Source organism: Thamnophis sirtalis, unplaced genomic scaffold, assembly GCF_051295495.1.
Source record: "Thamnophis sirtalis isolate CommonGarterSnake01/CBP01778 unplaced genomic scaffold, rThaSir2_p1.2 scaffold_6, whole genome shotgun sequence".
Lineage (NCBI taxonomy): Eukaryota > Metazoa > Chordata > Lepidosauria > Squamata > Natricidae > Thamnophis > Thamnophis sirtalis.
In genome coordinates, this window is record NW_028261386.1 from 52,393,057 (window position 1) to 52,413,304 (window position 20,248).

At 39.3% G+C, this 20,248-nt stretch overlaps 1 protein-coding gene across 1 annotated transcript in view; it reads left to right on the plus strand.

The window, feature by feature from the left end:
• The window catches only part of GALNT14 (polypeptide N-acetylgalactosaminyltransferase 14), a 299,110-nt gene that overhangs the window by 265,657 nt on the left and 13,205 nt on the right, over positions 1–20,248 (plus strand). Inside the window, exons 11-13 of the mRNA XM_014053318.2 lie at positions 3,129–3,221; positions 10,131–10,214; positions 11,876–12,020. Coding sequence (XP_013908793.1) covers positions 3,129–3,221; positions 10,131–10,214; positions 11,876–12,020 — 322 coding nt within the window. The remainder of the gene's footprint in view (positions 1–3,128; positions 3,222–10,130; positions 10,215–11,875; positions 12,021–20,248) is intronic.

Here is a 20,248-nt window from a genome sequence, read left to right on the forward strand (position 1 = left end):
CACATGACCCCTTGCATGTGCCCCCACCCTTTGCACATGTGCACATAACCTTCCCTTTGCACATGTGTGTGCGCTTCCCCCACCTCTGCATGCACCCCATGCCTGCATCTGTGATCCCCCATGCATGCACGCACAACCCCCCACGTACACGCCGCTGTGCATGCGCATGCATCTGCTGCATGTGCCCCTACCCACGCACATGCACAGCAGAGACCTGAAAACCAGCTGGCTGATGGGAGGGTTGCATGCATGCACGGTGAAGCTGAGCTGGGGTGATGGCTCACGTGCCTGCAGAGAGGACTCTGCATGCCACCTCTGCAGCCATGAATACTCACAGGTGTGTCTGTGTGCGTGTGTGCAAACTTTTCAAAGCACTCTTCACCCCGAGGGTTACAATTTGTTCTCAAATCCTATCATGAATAATACATGATCATGATGGCTATTCTTAGGTCAGTCTAAGTGGTACCTTTAAAATGAGATGTAGGCAGCGTCTCCCAAGGGATTTCCTTCCTTCATAGAATATCTGAATTTATTGTAATGCCATGGTGCTCAGTGGATATGTGCTATATTTTTTAATCATGGCTGCTTTGATTTGTGCTAAAGAGGTTGAAACTAAACACATGCTATGCACTGGAAAAGTCTAACCTCACTGCTATTGACATCAGGTCTAATGTAACCTTTTTTTAAATTTTCCCATTGCTCATCACCTAATTCAACTATTCAAGGGCACTGAGTAGAGTCATAGGGGATAGTTGCTGAGTTGGTTCTCCACTCAGATTACCAGAAGATCTGTCACTGTGTTTAAAAAGAGCTCCAAATATTCAGGCATGTGCATGTAAAATAATATCTGCAGAAGTGCAGCTGCGATAAGAAAATGCATATGCAAAAGCAGCATCACTGGGCTCCCTAAACACATTAACTTCACTTTGGAACCTTGTGGTGCAGAACAATATTGGTTGTTTTGGTGTTATTCAAAAATATTACAACAGTGCATGAATATTTAGAGGTAATAGAAATACCATCTCCAGGTAATATGAACATTCCAGGACATTTGTGCAAAATATAGTGTGAACTTTCTTGTTTGTTTCTGCAAATATATGGCATTCATTTTGAACAGTGGTATTCCATTGCTACAGTGGAGCTACAGATTCTCTTATTTTAGAAGTTACACTACTCAGCAAGTTCTCTGATCAGCTTTACATTTTAGGATTGCAAGCCTGCTTATGGATAGTTAATCAAAGCAGTAGAGCAGATGAAAAGAAATTGCAAAGGGAAGAGGGAATGTAGCCTACTTGAATAGACCTTGATCAAACTTTAAATGAATATGGTGAACCTTGGAGAGCAAGTGGGGTGGGAGAAACAAACACGAGACAGAATGAATAATGAATTCATCCCAGTGAAGATCTAGGAGGCCCAACTATTAGATTCCATATACTACTTCATATATCTCTATCAGCTGCTAGACACCAATTCAAGTATGTCAAGGTTGTTCTTCAGAGGAACAATACTTCTGAGTGCAAAATTCATACATCATTCACTAATCTTTTTGCAAAGCAACACTCCAGATATTGGGATATTCTTAAAGAACAGGGAGAGAGATTGATAGAAACCCACCAATTATATCTATTTGTCAATGTATGCATTGAAAAACCTACCCTTTTTGCAATTCTTGAGTATGTGGAATGAAAATATTTGTTATGTTGTTTATTTATTACACTGCTTTCTGCCAAAATCTGGAGATTCCTTTTCTAGGCCTGTGCAAGACATGAAAATTATCTAGCCAATATACTAAACAAACTGTAATAAAAAATTACAAAATTAGTGTTACCTTCTGCTGATAAAATGCAAAATACAGTCATTATATTACACTAAGATTTTCTATCAAGCCTTTATATGGAAGACTTCTACTGCAGTCAATCAACCTTAGACCTACATATAGTTACTTTAATGATTACCATTAGAGGTCTCAATTCCATTCCCACACATCTGAAAGAATCTGTTCTAAATCAGATCTAAATCATCATCAGCCCTTTAATAAATTCCCGTAAGGCAGTCTTTTTCTACCAGTTTAAACGGACCCATTTCTTTCTAATGAATCCATTTTTCTGGTATATTTTTTTCATATAGTTATCTATATGAAAAGAAATTTTATAACTAAACTGAGGATTTCTCAATCAAATAAGCCATGAAGTTATTATGCACTGCCTTTGTATGAATCTTAATTTACTATCTGATAAACCTGTATTCAGAACCAAATAATATTGCAAAGGTACCTGTAATATTTTTGGCATTCTGATGCCTTAACCTAGCTTGTTATAGACAGACAGATGGATATTTCAGGCTTGTAATTCATCACAGCTGTACATTCTGCTTTAGGTAGGTTCTTAGGACAGCTATTTACTCCATGTACCTACAAACATCCTGTTTGCTAAGTTTTCACTTTTCCTATATTACAACTGGAGAAACAGTTAGAAAGGTGCAAGAAATCTAACCATTTCTGAATGGTAGGCCTCAACTTACAGCAGTTCATTAAGTGACTGTTCAAAGTTACAATGGCATTTGAACAAGTGACTTATGGCCATTTTTCACAGTTACAACTTTTGTAGCATCTGCATGATCATATAATCAAAATTCAGATGCTTGGCAATTGGTTCATACTTATGACCGTTGCTGTGTCCCAAGGTCATGTGATCACCTTTTGCAACCTTCTGACAAGAAAAGGCAATGGGGAAGTCAGATTCCATAAAGGTAATAAAATGGGACCAAACTCACTTAACAAATGTCTCATTTAACAACAGAAATTTTGTGCTCAGTTGTGATCGTAAGTCAAGAACTACCTGTATTTGGACAGTTTGCACATAATGGAAGCTTAATTACTGTTTCTGGTTGGTTGTAGGACAAATGTGTTTATAATCTACCTCTGAGAAAATATAATATGTGAAACAGTCTTTAAGAACTGAACTCTGTCACTGGTCCTTTTTTTTTCACCTAGATCTCTCACAAAAATGAACTGCTGCTTTCCTTCTCCCTTATCCTTGCTGTTTTTTAATGAGGAGCATTAAATTTAAACTCTTTCATGAAAGCTTTCCTTGTTGTTTCTCCTTTCTTTTAAAAATGTCTTTCCTTAGAAACACCAAGCGCACGGCAGAAGTGTGGATGGATGAATTTAAGCAATACTATTATGCAGCCCGGCCTGCAGCTCAAGGGAGACCATATGGAGAGTAAGTGGCCCCCTCTGGCAGTGAAGCAAAACAGAAAGAGACTCAATTGCTTGATATGGTAGAACCTCATTATTGTTTTATTGGAGCATCGTCCAGCTGTTGGGTTGTGTACTTTTTCTTTCTCTGGGAACAGTTAATTAGATGTTAATAGTAAACAGATGCTGCAAGGATATAAGTATAAAGTCCTAGTTGTTATTTGTGGAGATGCGGAGGGGAATGAGAGCTTATATAAAAGCCCATTTGAAATATCGGTTTTGTTCATGAATGAAAATAAATGGGTTTGTCTCCTCCACATTTCTCATGTTTGAAATTGTCTCAGATAAATTCCAAGGTGATTTCTCCTTTTCATAGCTGTCCCATTGGTCCAGGAGAAGCAGAATCAGCTATCCTTACTAATGAGTTAGTCCTGTGAATAAACAGTACTCCAGAGCAGAAGCAAATAAACAAACACTTCCTCCTGCAAAAAAAGCAAGCATGAACCCATACAATATCTACCTACACTATATATATAAGCGAAAACCACTCACACCGCAATCATGAAATCTTCAGAACTGTAAAGCCTACAAACTTGAAATGTGGCACGTATGTTCCTCTTAGCTTCTAGGTGCTTGCTTAAAAAGGATTTTTTAAAAAAAACAACCCTCAGGTCATTAGTATTTCTTATATTATTATTAACATGCTCTGATGCTAAGGAGTTTCTTAGCCATCCTAAGTAACTACCGTCCAGTCTCCAACCTCCCCTTCGTTGGGAAGGTTGTTGAGAAAGTGGTGGCCTCTCAGCTCCGGCAGTCCTTGGATAAAACCGATTATCTAGACGCCTTTCAGCCCGGATTCAGGCCTGGCTACAGCACGGAAACTGCTTTGGTCACGCTGATCGATGATCTCTGGAGAGTCAGGGACGGGGGTTATGCCTCTGTCCTAGTGCTCCTTGACCTCTCAGTGGCCTTCGATACCATCGACCATGGTATCCTTCTGCGGCGGTTGCAGGAGGTGGGAGTGGGAGGCACTGTCCTTCAGTGGTTCTCCTCCTACCTCTCGGGCAGGTCGCAGTCGGTGTTGGTTGGAGGGCAGAGATCGACCCCTAGGCCCCTTAAGTATGGGGTGCCTCAGGGTTCGGTCCTGTCCCCCCTCCTGTTTAACATCTACATGAAGCCACTGGGTGAGATCATTCGGCGGCACGGGATGAAATACCACCAATATGCGGACGATACATAGCTGTATCTGTCCGCCCCGTGCCAACTCAGTGAAGCGGTTGACGCGATGTGTAAGTGCCTGGAGGCTATTAGGGTCTGGATGGGTGTGAACAAGCTTGCACTCAATCCCAACAAGACTGAGTGGCTTGTGTTTTTCCCTCCCAATAATTGGCCTTGTATTCCAACTCTCAGGCTGGGGGGTGAAATTATACGCCCCTCAGACAGGGTTCGCAATTTGGGAGTCCTCCTGGATCCACATCTGACTTTAGAACACCATTTGTCGGCTGTGACCAGGGGGACATTTGCCCAGGTTCGCCTGGTGCACCAATTGCGGCCCTACCTGAACTGGGAGGCTCTCAGAACAGTCACTCACGCCCTTGTGACCTCAAGACTGGACTACTATGGGGAAGCCCTTGAAGAGCATTTGGAGACTTCAGCTTGTCCAGAATGCAGCCGCGCGAGCGATTGTGGGTTCACCTCGCTACACCCACGTTACACCTATCCTCCGCGAGCTGCACTGGCTGCCTATTGGACTCCGGATGCACTTCAAGGTGCTAGTCGTTACTTTTAAAGCCCTACATGGTATCGGACCTAGGTACTTGAGAGACCGCTTCCTGCCAACTACCTCCCTACGACCAATTAGATCCCACAGATTAGGCCTCCTCCGGATTCCATCAGCTAGTCAGTGTCTCCTGTCGACCACCCGGAGGAGGGCCTTCTCTGTGGCTGCTCCGGCCCTTTGGAACAATCTCCCCGTGGGGATTCAGACCCTCACCACCCTTCAGGCTTTCCGCAAAGCCGTCAAGACCTGGCTGTTCCGGCAGGCCTGGGGCTGATGAGTTCCCAGCCCCACTCGAACTTGTTGTGGCTGTTGAGGAGTTTTTTTAAAATCTGTTTTTTGTATTTTGTTGCTGTCTTGTTTTGTCTTCTTTGTATTCCCCTCTTCCCTATTGGTTTGTTAGCCGCCCTGAGTCCCTTCGGGAATAGGGTGGCATACAAGTTCAATAAACCATAAACCAACCATAAACCAGTTCTACTCCTCCCTCCCCATCTGAAAAGATCTCTGTTCCAACTGCCACTTGGGTGTGGCCAGCATGTGACTCATCCAGCCTGCGGGCTGGGAGTTTGGAGAGGATCAATGGAGCCACCCTGAGGGAAAGAAGATAGGGGAAGCTTCTGGGGGCAAGCCTGAGGGAGAGAAGGGGAGAGGAGAGACTGACCCTAACTACTCATTAACTTTCAAGCTGTAAGTGTCGATTTATCAAGCCCGATCACAAAGTTTCGTATCGGAGCACAGGTATTCAGCTAGTGTGATTATATGAGCCAGACAATCTGAATCCTTATTTCCAGATTTGCTCCAAAGCAGCACTGAGTTACATTTTAACATTGGCTCAGAACTGGTGAGGAAATTTATTCTATTTTCACTTGCCATTCCCGACTCCTTTCTTTTTCTTGTTCTTTTCCCTTGCTCCTTTAACCAGCGCTTTAGGTTGTTTTATACCTGTATAATCTGCTCAGGTGATAGGAAGGTGCAAGTCATCTGTATACAGTAGTTTTGTTCGTGCTACTGCCTAATGTTCTGGGACCTTTGTTCTGTGTCAGATGAAATCTTTCCTATCACTTGTAATAATGCATCATACATTGTAATTACTTCAGTTCAGCTAGCTATGCACATATCCCTGATCAAGCAGTTAGCAACAGCACAGGTTATATATCTAGAGAAAAAGAACAGTAAAGATTCCCTGGAGGGGAGCTTAAATGTAGACAGGGATGCATCATTTTCTTGGCATCCATACAAAACTAGTGTTTGCTTTCTTTCAGGATTTTTTTTGTCCCAATCTACAGTCTATCACTCTAGGATTTCCTCAAGGCATCCTATCTAAGTATTAGGACGGACTTTGTTTAGCTTTTTTGAGATCAACCAAGGTCAACTAAGTGTTTCCATCTGCTCTGATTATATATTAAAGGGGAAAGTTAAACCCAATGCATCACTTTCTTTGCCAGAATTCTTTCGTTTTTCGTATTTTTGCTTGTTTTCTTTATGTCATCTCAATTTGGGGACTGGACTTTGAGCAATGTGTATAGCATTAATTAGATATATGATTCTCATTCAAGTTAATACACACACACACACACACACACACACGCCTTCCTGTCACATATGCCACTGTTAGATGCATGCAGCACTGCTACCTTAGAGAAAATTGCCAAGGCCAAAAACATTTTTTTAATATTTTTTTTAATTTTCAAAACAAACACAACACATAAAAGCTTCCTTCTTTACATACTGTAGAAAGTGTATCAGTTGGTTACAAAGGCTTTCGTGCATCTCTTCCACAGTCATCAAGCCTAATTCATATTAACTCAAGTATTTTAACTCAAATATTTATACATGTTACCATCTCCATATCTCCATATATATATATTGTTATAATTATCCCTCCTTTATTTAACTATATCCTGTATCATAACATTTCCTCCCTAATAATCAAGACTTAACTGAGTCTAACTTAATTCTTTTTTATTAACCTTTATATATAATCCAAAAGGATTTCTAATCTTCCTTTCATGAATACAATTCAATATTCATATCCAATTATTACTTATCATAATACTACATCTTGTAAACATTATTATCATTATCAATTATTTATTTAACTATATCTATTGTCACTAAATTTCACTAAGTTTAACTAGTTTTAAATTATACTCTTCCATCTATCAACCTGTATCTTTCCAGTAGCAAAACACTCATATCTTCTGCCATTTGTGGTATCAATCCTCTAATCATCTCCTTAATCAAATTGTTCTGCTTAGCAACTCCTTGCTTATAAAATCTCTTATGTAATTTCGATGCCCTTCTTCTGTTTCCTTAATCAGCTTGTCTTTGATTGTCGATAGTGTTATCGATGATGTTGCTAATAAAATTTCTCTCTTTAAATCCATAAATTCTTTTGTTTTTTCTGTGTCTTGCCATCTGGGTTGAGTTCCCCTCCATTTAATTCCTCTTTCAGTATTCCACTCACCAGACAAACCAATCACCATAAATATCAGCAAATTTAATTTCTTTATAGTCATTTTCCTCTTTGATTTTTAGGATTCTCACCACCTCTTTTTCCACTTGATAAACATCTCCAACTTCTTTATCATATTTTACTGTTAGATACTCTAAGTCTTCCAACTTCTTCTCTATCCTCTCAAATGTGTTTGATAATTTCTGTATTTCTAAGAATATCTTTTACAGACTTAAATTTCTTTCTGCTGTTGAAATTGTGCCATTATCTCCAGCTAACAAACACTGCTGCTCTAGCTTGGAAGGTTTTAACGAGATAAAGCATAGATTCACAATAAAGTTTTATTTTCACTTTTCTCTGGTTAAAGATATACTTCAAAGGGACATCTGTATTCTTCTTATCACTCTCTATAAACAAGCAGTGAGACCTTAGAGTGCCAAGCCAGGATAATCAGTGAGAAAAGTAAGAGTGTTTCGTTTCCAATACACAACCTCCAGCCTCCGAGTAGCAGTGTTATTGTTGCAATTGTCTTTGTTTCTTTTTGTATCTTTTTTGTATTTTAAGTTTAAAAAGTCCTATTTTTGAATGAGTTAAAAGAACACCCACAGTAATGAAAGAGGAGAATTTTAGTCCATAGGTTACAAATAATAATACAAGAAAAAAATAGAAGAAAACTTAATCCATTCATTTTAAAAGGCTTGCATAAATTCCATCCATGAACATAGCATTTAAGAAGATAACCCACTATCCAAAACCATTCCAGACATAATTCTGCCGCTTATTTCTTCTGTTTCCAATTTAAATTAATTTTAAGTTTTTTATAGGCAGTTTCTTTTAAAACGGTAAAAATTCGTCACGAGCTGGAAACACTTTCTCTTTCCGTATACTTACGTTTTGGAGCTGCCCCGACTTCATCAACCTAATGGCTGGATTTTTTGTCACCGGCTTGAAGAACTTCTCTTGGATCGATCAGGGACTTTGCGATGTCCCTAAGATCAGCAAGACGTATTCTTCCGGTTCACCATCTCTGCAGGACGGTTTAGATCCGATTGGACCACCCAGCGGCAAAAGAATTGGTTGCAGTCTCGGAACATCGAGACTGCACATCCATATCGTTGCAACATTGGCTCCTCCTCCACCAAGGCCAAAAACATTTGTAGGAATTTTATCATACCATAAAGTGAACAAATTAATCCATTTCCCTGAGGTTCCAGTCCTGACTCATAACTGCTTTGGTAATAAAAATATATAATCCTATGTCCATGTCTACTTCAATTTCAGCTACTCAATCATCCTACCCATATATGTGGGCCAGATTTAATCAAAAATTGTTTCTTTCTACTTGGAACTAATCTAACCTTCCTGAATAAGATATTTCACAGCTGGGGTACAACTGGCAAAATCCTCTTTAGAAGTGCAGGAATGTAAAATTTTGTGTATTAGTACTATAGTAGAAAGGGTCTCCTCTGAAGAACTCAGATCATACAGTTGTTTTCAAATCAGGTTGTGCCAGAATGAGGAAAGTACCTTCTATTGTTTTGTCCTGTGATCTCCCAGTCCTGCAAATTTTACTTGTAGCTGATAACCCAAGCCTGGAAAATAGCTAAGAGAAGAATGAGATATGGTTTTGTGTTGCTGTTTTTTTACATAGTGTCCCTCATAGGGACAGAAGTTGATATGAGCTATAGAATTAACAGAAAATTAATAGCATTCAGAGATGGACTCAAGTTGGCAAAAGAAAAAAAGGCTAACAAGTAAATAAAAAATTAATCAGAAAGCTAAAATAAACCCTCATATCATCAGAGAGGAGGACAACCAGCAAGGGTTATGTACATCTAACACTAATATTCAGAGGAAAAAGAAACCAAAAGACCAAAAATAAAACCAACTGTACACTAATTGCTGGGGATTGCCAGCTGAGTTTAATTAACATCCTTGATTAACTCTTTTGGAAAGTCAGTACAGTTACATGTTAAAGTAAGCACAGCATCGTTTTAGCAGTACTACTACTGTCAGAGAGTTAGTTAATTTTCTGAACTGTAAAGCAGTTAGGTCATAAAATAATTTACTGCATTTCTTTGAGAAAAGAAATGGAGAAGTTGAAGCTTTCTGTGCATTAACTGAATCCATTTGCATAAATATCTAGCTAGAAGAGTCAATATATTTCTATCCTTTTTATGCTAAGAATAAAAATTAGAATGACATACAAGAAAAGACCTTGCATGCTGTATTTTGCCTTATTAATCTTTCATGAAACAGACTGTAGGACTACATTAATTGCATTTTAACATTATTTTAAGGTTGATTATTTCTTTTACTTTATGTGTTAATATTAGACATACAGTATTGCATTTGTTAATTCTGCTATGCCAGGATTTGTTTTAACTGCATTACTGAGCAAAACCAGAGCATCTTGACTCATGCATAACACTAAGCCATAAATTGGTGATAGAAACTACAATAGCTGGGGTCACACAACATTTTAACTTAACACAAAATGGTGGCTCAGTGCAATGTGTGATTACCATTAGAAATAAATATAAGAGATGGGGGGTGGCTTCTACATTATTCTTCTATTTTGTGATTCCATTCATTTATAATGGAATTTAATTTTTTTCTGACCCATTAAAACTTGACTCCAATTAAAGAAGTCACCAGATGCACTGCCATAACTATATTTTCCAATATGCTCTTTTTAACAGCATTCAAAGCAGAGTGGAACTGAGAAAGACCTTGAAATGTCACACATTCAAGTGGTATTTGGAAAATGTCTATCCAGAGCTTAGGTACTACTTTTTTTTAAAAAAAATATATGTTTAGTGTCTGCTACTTGTTAAATGACTGTTTTTTACAAACTTTATTTTATTTTTCAGCTAGTGTGAAATAGTATGTCCTTTCAGATGCTTCAGTGTAAATTCTCATCATTCCTAATCTTAGCCAGGTTAGCTAGGGATTATAGGACTTGGAGTACAACAACTGGAAGACAACCACGTCAGAGGTGGGTTCCTACTGGTTAACACCAGTTTGGGCAGTAGTGGTAATTCTGCCTGGGTTGCAGAACCGGCCATGACCCAGGCTGACCACACACCCCAAACTGGTTCCCTGGTTGTTGCTGCCGTTGCCGACATGTTTTTTTAGTAGATTTTCTTGTTCTTCGCGGATGCGCAGAACAATTTACAGTGAACTGTGCGTGTGTGGCAGTAGCCAGTAGCAACGCTGGTGGGAACCCACCCCTGAACCACATACTCATTCTTGCCTTGCATGATGACTTTAAGTCTGACCCACTATGCACATTTTTTAGAAATAAGCTTTACAGATAACCCTCAACTTACAACTGTTCATTCAGTGACCGGTGAAAGTTACAATGGCACTGGAAAAAGTGACTTATGACAATTTTTCACATTTTCGACCTTTGCAGCATCCCCATGGTCACATGATCAAAAGTCAGATGCTTGGCAACTGGTTCATATTTATGATGATTGCAGTGTCTCAGGGTCATGTGATTTTCTTTTGCGACCTTTTGACAAGGAAAGTCAATGGGGAAGCCAGATTCACTTAATAACTGTGTTAGTAACTTAACAATTCCAGTGATTCACTTAACAGCAGTGGCAAGAAAAGTTCTAAAATAGGGCAAAACTCATTTAACAAATGTTTCACTTAGCAATAGAAATTTTGCATTTAATTGTGGTTGTAAGTTAAAGACAACCTGCATTGATTATTGCTGTCTTATATTTTTTCTTCCTTTCAGAATTAATCATTACACATTTATTTATTTAAACTAATTTAACTAATTTTAACTAGTTAGTTTTTTTTACTAGGTTATAAGTTTGTTTTTACTAATTTAACTTTAAAAAAACATTCTCGATAGGGCTTAAAATATCAGCACTAATACAATTATTCAGGCTTATCACTTTGGGGTTTTTTTTTAGTCTAACCCTTTACATTCAAAATACTTTTCTAAAAGTTTCCCACGTTTGAAATCATTATTTGACATGTTTTTGAAAAACCATTGTTTCTTGCAGAATCACATTTTTATCCCGTCTCTCCTCTAAAGAGCCTATTGGATGTGTTGATAGTAAACAGCATAATGGAATAAAAAACAAAGCAAATGGAATATGTCCCATAATGATAATTGGTGATGGTTGTTTGTTTATTTTAAAATATTATGCCAATTTTTGATCAAATTCTACCAAAAGGAACAAGAAAGGACACTGATATAAGTTTTCTTTAGATCAAATTCAGCAGTCATTTGCTTTACTGCATTGGCTCTTCTATATTGTCAGCAACTACAATGTAGAACTGCCTGCTAGAGATGAAAACTGATAGCCCTTATTCTGAGCCTTACTTCTAAAATCAATGATGCACTCTATTCATCTTACACATGCAGAATAGATATCGTTAATTATTTAATATGTTATTAATCTTTCGGCTTTATCTCTTTTCTTAGAATACCTGAGGAATCACTGTACCAGACAGGAATGATTCGGCAGAGACAGAGATGTCTGGAGTCCCAGAAAAATGAAGGACAGGAGTTCCCAATGGTGATCTTAAACCCCTGCATCACCAGCAAAGGTGCAGCAGCAGCGGCACAGGTAATTTATCTAACATGTAGCAGGTTGAAAGGGAACATAAAGCTTCATTCATATGGTTTACAATTATCCTTATCGGAACGATGATATTGTGTAGGTGGATAGAACTCTTATCTGCTGATGGTAAGCTATAAAACTAAGGCTGGAAAAATGATCAAAGCTGGATGCTCAATTAACAAAACCCATTGGTGGGTATTTTTTTTTAACAAAGGCACTCAAGATAAAAAATAGCATTAAAAGTTCTAAAACATCAATGATGTTTGGTATCAAAGTATCACAGTATCAAAGAAGAGACGTCAGCAAAATGATGACATAAACAAATTGGATTTTTTTTCCATTGCCTAAGTAGTGATGGAATGCAAATAGCAGTGTTACTACAAAAAAATCCTTTGTCCCATGAGCTTAACATGTAATGAAGACCTCCATGATATATATGTTGGATAAGAATGTACATCTTTGAAACCCAAGATGACATCCTGCACTATACAAGCACTCTTTGTTATACATTCTAGTTTTCAGAAGCATTATAAACAAAGCTTCTGAAAGCCAACATACTGCTAGTAGCAAAAAGAAATGTATTTGTAGTACAACTTCCCAGCCAGACTATCCCAACACATTTCCAGGAGACCAGACTGGGGAAAACAAATAGGCATGGAAAAAATAGGAAATACATATATTTCATGAAATATCTTAAGACAGCTATATAAACGTGTACATTTTTAAAAGTCTTTTCTTTGCTAACATTCCTTGCTCATAGAAATCTTGTGCTTATAAGCTTGTCATGGAGAGGCTGATTATTTATAAGCAGAGTGCTGTTTACCTTGGATATTGTTTAGATAATCGGGGTTTTAATTGCTTTTTGGAATAGTACATCTGTTTTCTTTGATTCAGATTAGAAGAAATGGTGTGAGCTGATTTCCTACTTGGGAGCTAAGTTATAAAATATTTATGTATAAAAGATTCTTCCACATGATATGTCTGTAAGCTGTCAGATCCCCGACAAATATTCCATTGCTAATATTTTTCTGGAATGTAACATTATCATCTGCAGATCAATTTGTGTATAAAGAAGTTGCCTTGCGATTAAGTCTTCCCATGAAGCCAGGGACATTATTTACTAATCTGTTCCTTTTCAAAAACAAACATCTACATTAGCAGTTTTGCTTGGGTTGCACAGAATCTTGAATTCCTTAGCTGTAAGGGATTGCAGTCTTTCCAGCAGAAATACCCTGTATTATTTGTCACTTAGATCTGTATTCTACTTTTCTTCCAGGGGCTCAAAGTTCAGAACATAACATTAACAATTCCTCCACAGCATTCATTGAAATAGATCAGGGATCCCCAACACCTGAGCCATGGCCCAATACTGAGCAGTGGCCTGTTTGAAACTGGGTTGCACAAGCAATGAGCAAGCACGTGCACAAAGCACCACTCATTCGAGTGGAGGGCGCTTGAGCAGAGAATGCTTGTGCTCATGTGCAAAGCTCCACTCATCCAAGAGGATCTTCACACGTGAGCACAAACACTGTCCACTCAAGTGCCCTCTGCTCGTGAAAGTGGAGCTTTGTGTGCTAGTGCCCTTCATTCACGTGCAAAGCAGAGGGCGTGTGCCTGCTGCTTACACCAATGGAGCCATGTGTGCAGGGATGCACCTGCCACTCATACACCCCCTTCCCCATGCCAGATGGGCCACCAAGGTGGAAAGACTGGGGACAGTTGAGGTAGATTGTACTCATTGGTACTTATTGACTTAAATCACCCTTTGTAAACTTCCATAGTTGATGGACTTGAAGCTAAATCTCCTCAGTCCTGTTCTGACGTAGCTTCCCCAGAAGCACAAAGCCAAGTCTTTGTCCCGATAAACCCCTTTTATTTCATTTACAGTGAATTCCTCTCCAGCAAAGTCCAGGCCCATAGTCTTTCAAGATAGTTCACAATTACTGACCTTTATCAGGCTTGGAGAATCGCCAGGCCGATAGCTTTCAGATGCTGCAATACTTGGCAAGAATGCAGGAATGAACTAATTGTCTCTTGCAAACACCCCTCCCCTTTCTCTCCCCTTTCATTCCCTATATGAGGGCCCATTCACCGTCCACCTATGGCCTTCCTCCCATGTCGACCCTTGTTCCTTAGCTGTTCCCTTCATCTAGCAAGTCTGTGTATGCGCACATGGGAACAGGCTCCAGCTGTTCGTCTACCTCACTAATGTCTGACTCCGAAGGCAGCTGTTAACTGTCAAACAGCCCTGGCTCCATCTCTGCCTTCAACGCAGAGCACTCGTCAGAGCCTTCCCCAGACTCCAGGACTGGCCCATGTTCCTCCCCAATCTCCTCACTTTCTGAATCTGGTGGGCCACAACAAGTCCTCTCTCAGCACTTTAACCCCTTACTCCAAACTGGCTCTCTCTTACTGTATATGCTGCATAAATCTCAACAGGAGCTCATTCCAGACTAAAAAAATAAAAACGAAGCTATTTTGGCCCATAATTCTGCTTCAGAAATAAGGGAGGACTAAAAAGAGAGTTATAAATTCCTCCCATCTTTCAAACCTATTTACTCTTTTTCCTATTTCTAAAAAAATAGTACTGAATTGCAGCAATGTGTGAAGTTCATACTCTGTGTTCCTTCCATATTAAATTGCCTATTAAAGTAAAAGGAACTTAATGAAGCTTACCTCGTTCTCCCCAATCAGCAAAAGGAAAATATGCAGTGTCAATCAGAGAGTATTCTTTGGAGCAGATTAACAATTAGGTGCCACTTACAACCACATGAACATCCAAAGTTATGCTTTGTCTTCCCCCTCCACCAGGGGTGGGTTCCTGCCAGATCTAACTTCTTCTATAGAAGAGGTTCCACAAATCTACAGTGCCGTTTAGAACCGATTCCAGCTCCCTCCCCCCGCCCATCCACACATCATCAACATGAAGAGCGAGAGGAGGAATTCTGGGAGTTGAAGTCCACAAGTCTTAAAGCTCTCAAGTTTGAACACCCCTGGGTTTTTTTCTAAAGGGTTAGGGATGCAAGGGTCTTGTAACTTGACAGCTTTAAGACTTGTGTGCTTCAGTGCCAGAGTTCCTGAGCCAACATGACTGGAGGAGGAATTCTGGGAGTTGAAGTCCACAAGTCTTAAAGCTGTCAAGTTAGAACACACCTGGGGTTTTTTTTCTAAAGGGTTAGGGGTGCAAGGGTCTTGTAATTTGACAGCTTTAAGACTTGCATGCTTTAAATGCCAGAGTTTCTGAGTCAACATATTGGTTACTAAGCAAGAGCGTTGTTAAGTGAGTTTCACCACATTTTACAAGTTGGCCACTCCTACCTGGTCACATGGCTATCAAGCCATTCCCACTTCATCACATGGCTGGCAAGCCACTCCTACCTGGTCACATGGCTGGCAAGCCACTCCCACCCTGTCACATGGCCAGCAAGCCACTCCCACAAAGCAGGTCATCCCTACAGAAGAGGTTCTAAAAAAAATTGAAACCCACCACTCCCCTCCACCCATGCTAAAATTATATAGTTATAGTTCTCAATTTACAGCAATTTATTTAGTGAGTGTTCAAAGTTACAACATCTCTGAAAAAAGTGATATGACCATTTTTTTCACATTTACAACCATTGCAGCATCTCCATGGTCACATGATTTATATTCAGATGTTTGACAACTGACTCACTTTTATGACTGCTGCAGTGTCCCAGGGTCATGTGATGACCTTTTGCAACCTTCTGACAAGCACAATCAATGGGGAAGCCGGATTCACTTAACAACCCTGTTACCAGTTAACAAATGCAGTGATTCACTTAAGAACTGTGGCAAGAAAGGACCTAAAGTGGGGCAAAATGCAATTAACAGCTGTCTCACTTAGCATCATACATTTTGGCTCCATTGTGGTCATAAGTTGAGGATTACCTGTGTTGAATATGTACTTCAACTTTAGCAAAAATAAAGACTCACAACTATTTGTGAAAACAGAGCCTTCATTGTGAAATTTCAACAGTTCAGGAAAGGAATTATTGTTTTGTATATCTAGGAATATGACAGACAAAAGTTTCTTTCCCCCATATTTTGTCTGGGTGATCCATATGATCCTGTTTCAGTCACTGAAGAAGGAAATGTAAAATTCTGATGAACTCTGTTCATTTAAGTGCAGTACAATATCTTCAGTATAAAACATTTACTAGTTCATTTTTTAAAATGGTTTTCAATGTAGAAATAACTGCAGGCTCTCCACAATATTAGGAAATATGTTTCAGACACACAGTCAAATTAATGGTGGGGAGAAATATTACACATTAGAGCTTTTTCTGCCAGCAGTACCCATCATTAAACAAAGACCCATAAGAACATCCTTCTGATTTATGGAAAGGAGCCCTTGGTTTTAATGAATGTCCAGGAGGGAAAAATTCCATATAAAGCAGAAAGCCAATGAAATTTTTTCATATGCTGCTATTCAGAATAAAATACTGATGGTCCTGCTTAGTTTGCTGTGGTCAGAGTTCGCAGGATCAGGTGGAAAAGTCCATACAGGTTGCTCCAGCACTTTAGCCTTTATCTCCCTTGTTCTTTTGGGGCCATTAGCCAGTCATTAGCCTAATAAATAAATAATGATAGCTTATACAGCAGGGATCTTGCTCTTTATGGTGACTCTTCTAAAGTCACAGTGTGCTTTACGTTTTTATTACTTCCCTCCCCAAAGTTTCCAGTTTTTAATAATTAAAGTATCTGCAAAAATGACCCTGTAGGAAATATTTTCTAATGCCAAGGGAAATAATATGATGTGTAGATCCTTAGAATCCTCCCTGGGAAGAGCCGTGTCCTTGAAAAACTTGCTATGCTCCATAGGTACCAACTCAGAATATAAGACAGGCATGCAAGCTTGATTTAGAACTCTCAGACTCTTACATCAGGCTGTGTACTTTACATGGAAAGGTACATGGAAATCTAACTGACATATTTATATATTTTTATCAGTTCCAAAACTCTTTAAAAACAGACCTGGTGAAGAACTCCCCAAAGGATAGGTCAGTATTGTATCGCTGCTTGCATTGTATCTCCTGAAACAATTTATGAATGAGAAGAGACAAACAATTAAACTTTTCAAGTACAGTTTGCCTTTGAGAGTAGAAGTGAATTGTATCTGAAAAAAATGTAGACAAATCTCCTGTTTTACTATGACCAGGTTCGTGCTAATGTTTCTTCCACTATAATCTTTCATAACCAAGCACTTTCCAGATACGTTGAGACTGTAATTATCCAAAACTCAGCCTACAAATAGGTACTAATTATGGGAGTTACAGTCCCAACACATCTGAAAATTGGTGGTGGCTATCCAGAGAGAAAGAGAGGCTAGTGAAGTTTGATGTATTCAGTGTCTGCCCATCTAAGAATAATATATTTTCATTTTTCTAATCCATGCATTATTTGGATTAAGTGATTTAAAATATTGCAATCACAGAACAGTAAATAAAGGTTTAAAAAGTATAGTGGATGAAATGGTAGAGGAGAAAATGAGGAAAATCAAAACATTAAAGCTTGCCGAGTAAAATGAAAAAAAAAAATGGTGGGAAAGCAGGATAGCTCCCCTGCTGTGTTATTGCTGCCTCAGCATGTAGCTATCCTAAGAGACCAGCAGGATCTGATGTCTTTTTAGATTCATCTGAGCCAGTGGCTTTATTCGTGACCCGTCAAAAGCACGGACGGCAAAAGCGCGATCGACAAAATCGCGCCTTTGACGTCATCACAGCGCGACGAAAAAGATCGAAAAATTCAAATAAAAATTAATAAAAATTAAATTAAAGCAAGCCGATTCACATAAAGGTAAGGGTTAGGGTTAGGGTTAGGGTTAGGGTAAGGGTAAGGGTTAGGGTTAGCTTTAGAGCGTTAGCGTTAGCGTTAGGGTTAGGATAAGGGTTAGCGTTACGTTTTTCGTTACTTTAACGGTTAGGTTTAGGGTTAGGTTTAGGGTTAGGTTAAGAGTTAGGGTTAGGGTTAGGTTTAGGGTTAGGTTTGGGGTGGTTAGGGGAAGGTTTTAGCTTTATTTTTACATTTTTTCGATCTTTTTCGTCGCGCTGTGATGACGTCACAGCGCGCTTTTGTCGAGCGCGATTTTGTCCTACGCGCTTTTGTGGTGGAACCGGCTTTATTATGTGTTTGAGTATTTATTATTTATTATTTGTGAAGAATTTTCATCCCGTTTGCTCAGAGTCCCCCAACAATTCCTTTCTCTGGCTACCTCCAGTTCTCCTCCTGAAAAAAATGTTCCAATAATACATTGTGAAATAAGCATCAATCATGTTCCTCGCAGTCCTTTTTTTCCCACTGAGCAAATAATTGCCTCCTAGCATCTGCAGAAAGTGGTTCACAGTCTCTTCTTCCATAGGATTGCAGACTCCCGGGACTGAGCACACTCTTTGGCATTCTTTGGCCTTGTTTATGTCTCATTTGTGAAAGGCAATTGATTGATTTAGCAGTTTGCCAGAGAGATGCATTGGAGGGTAAATAATTGATCATAATTTTGCCCTGCTTTTGTCTAATGAAGATGTCATTCTTTGGCTGATGCACTGGCTTTCCATTAGAGCACAGTATCAGCTGATATTAAAGTTTGCAGTAACCTTCTTGCAACAGATTTCTGAATCTGGGATTCATTTTATAAACCCATTAATCATTAGCAGTTCCAAAAAACCTGACAAGCTATAGAAAAGGAATGAGAAGCCTGTTAGGCCTGGATACACTTCAACACGTTGGTGGCAGCAGCAATGAAATGATTCTATAAGGTCTCAGAAAAAAGCTGTCATTCCGCAAGCCAGCAGGACTGCAGTCTCTAATTATTATTGTTGTTCTTGTTTCTTCTTCTTCTTCTTCTTCTTCTTCTTCTTCTTCTTCTTCTTCTTCTTCTTCTTCTTCTTCCTCCTCCTCCTCCTCCTCTCCTCCTCCTCTCCCCCTTTCCCCCTTTTCCCCCTTCCCCCTCCTGCCTGCCTGTACTTCACAGCCTGCCTCTCAGAATCCCTTGTCACAGGGTTGAATCACCCTCTTAGTTAGTGTGATATTTTTATATGAACTTGTGAAAGATTCATCCTGATGCTAGAACTATTGGCTGCCTCCCCAGTGCCAAGTATCTCTATAGTATGCTTCAGGGAGCACATAAAGGATTGTATGTAGAGATAAACCTATTACACTCCCCTAAGCATATGGCTGTCCTCAAACTTCATCTAGAGAATTTGGAAGCCAAAGATTCTGTTTATCTGAGAGGGGAAGAAGGTGCCCAGAAAAGCTAATTCCAGCTCACTATCTTTTCTGTCACATTTGTGGTTTTCCAATCCTGTTGTTTTCCTGAGTGCAATTTAGATGGAGAAGGCCCAAGAGAAGGGGTCATTGCCTCACATTGCCTACCCCAAAAGAGTTGCACTCCACCAATTCCACCACTCAGCATTTGAAAGGGCTAGGAGGATTATATAACAAAGAATGGCTGCACCTCTGCAAGAAAACTGCACTCCTCACCCCTTCAAACAGTGAACTTCTGGCTGTGCAGTTTCAAAGAAAAATGTAGAGATAACAGCGGGCAAGAATGTTTGCAATGATTAGCTTGACAGGGGGGCCCTTTGAATGCCTACAAAAAGTCTATGAAGATCAATATTAAGTTTCTGACAGAAGCATAGGATATAGTGCAGCTAAGGATTTTTGGTAGGTCCCATTGAATGAATCAAAATAGAAAAAGTAGAATCACTTAAATGCATCTGCTGCTTTATTTCTCGCTACAATTTCCCCATCTTTCCCCACTCCCCCATAGCCAGGAATACATACTGTTGTGCAGGCAACATTTCCAGGACAATGAAGCTATCTTATACAGCGAGCCGAATTAGAAGCCATCAGTAACCACTTCTTGTCCTCCATGATCTAAATGAATGGCTACCAATTAAGAAGCATAATGTTTCTTTGGGAGCAATAGTTGAAATACAAACTGAATACTTCTTTTCTAGCCATTGTACAATCCAGATAATGAAAGGGCATCTTGGGGTATTGAATGCATCTCTGTTAGCAGAAGAGCATTTTTGCTTCTCTTTTTAATTTTCCCTATGCCAATGCAGAGAGATTGTCTTGGTCTCTAACCTTTTTCTATTCTTTGTTTAAATGAATGTGAAGAATGCAAAGAAATACCCTGACAATGCTGCTTCTCTTACTGCATCACCAGATGTGTTAAGGGAGCTTTGAAAACTCCTTTTGTATATCTGGTGGAA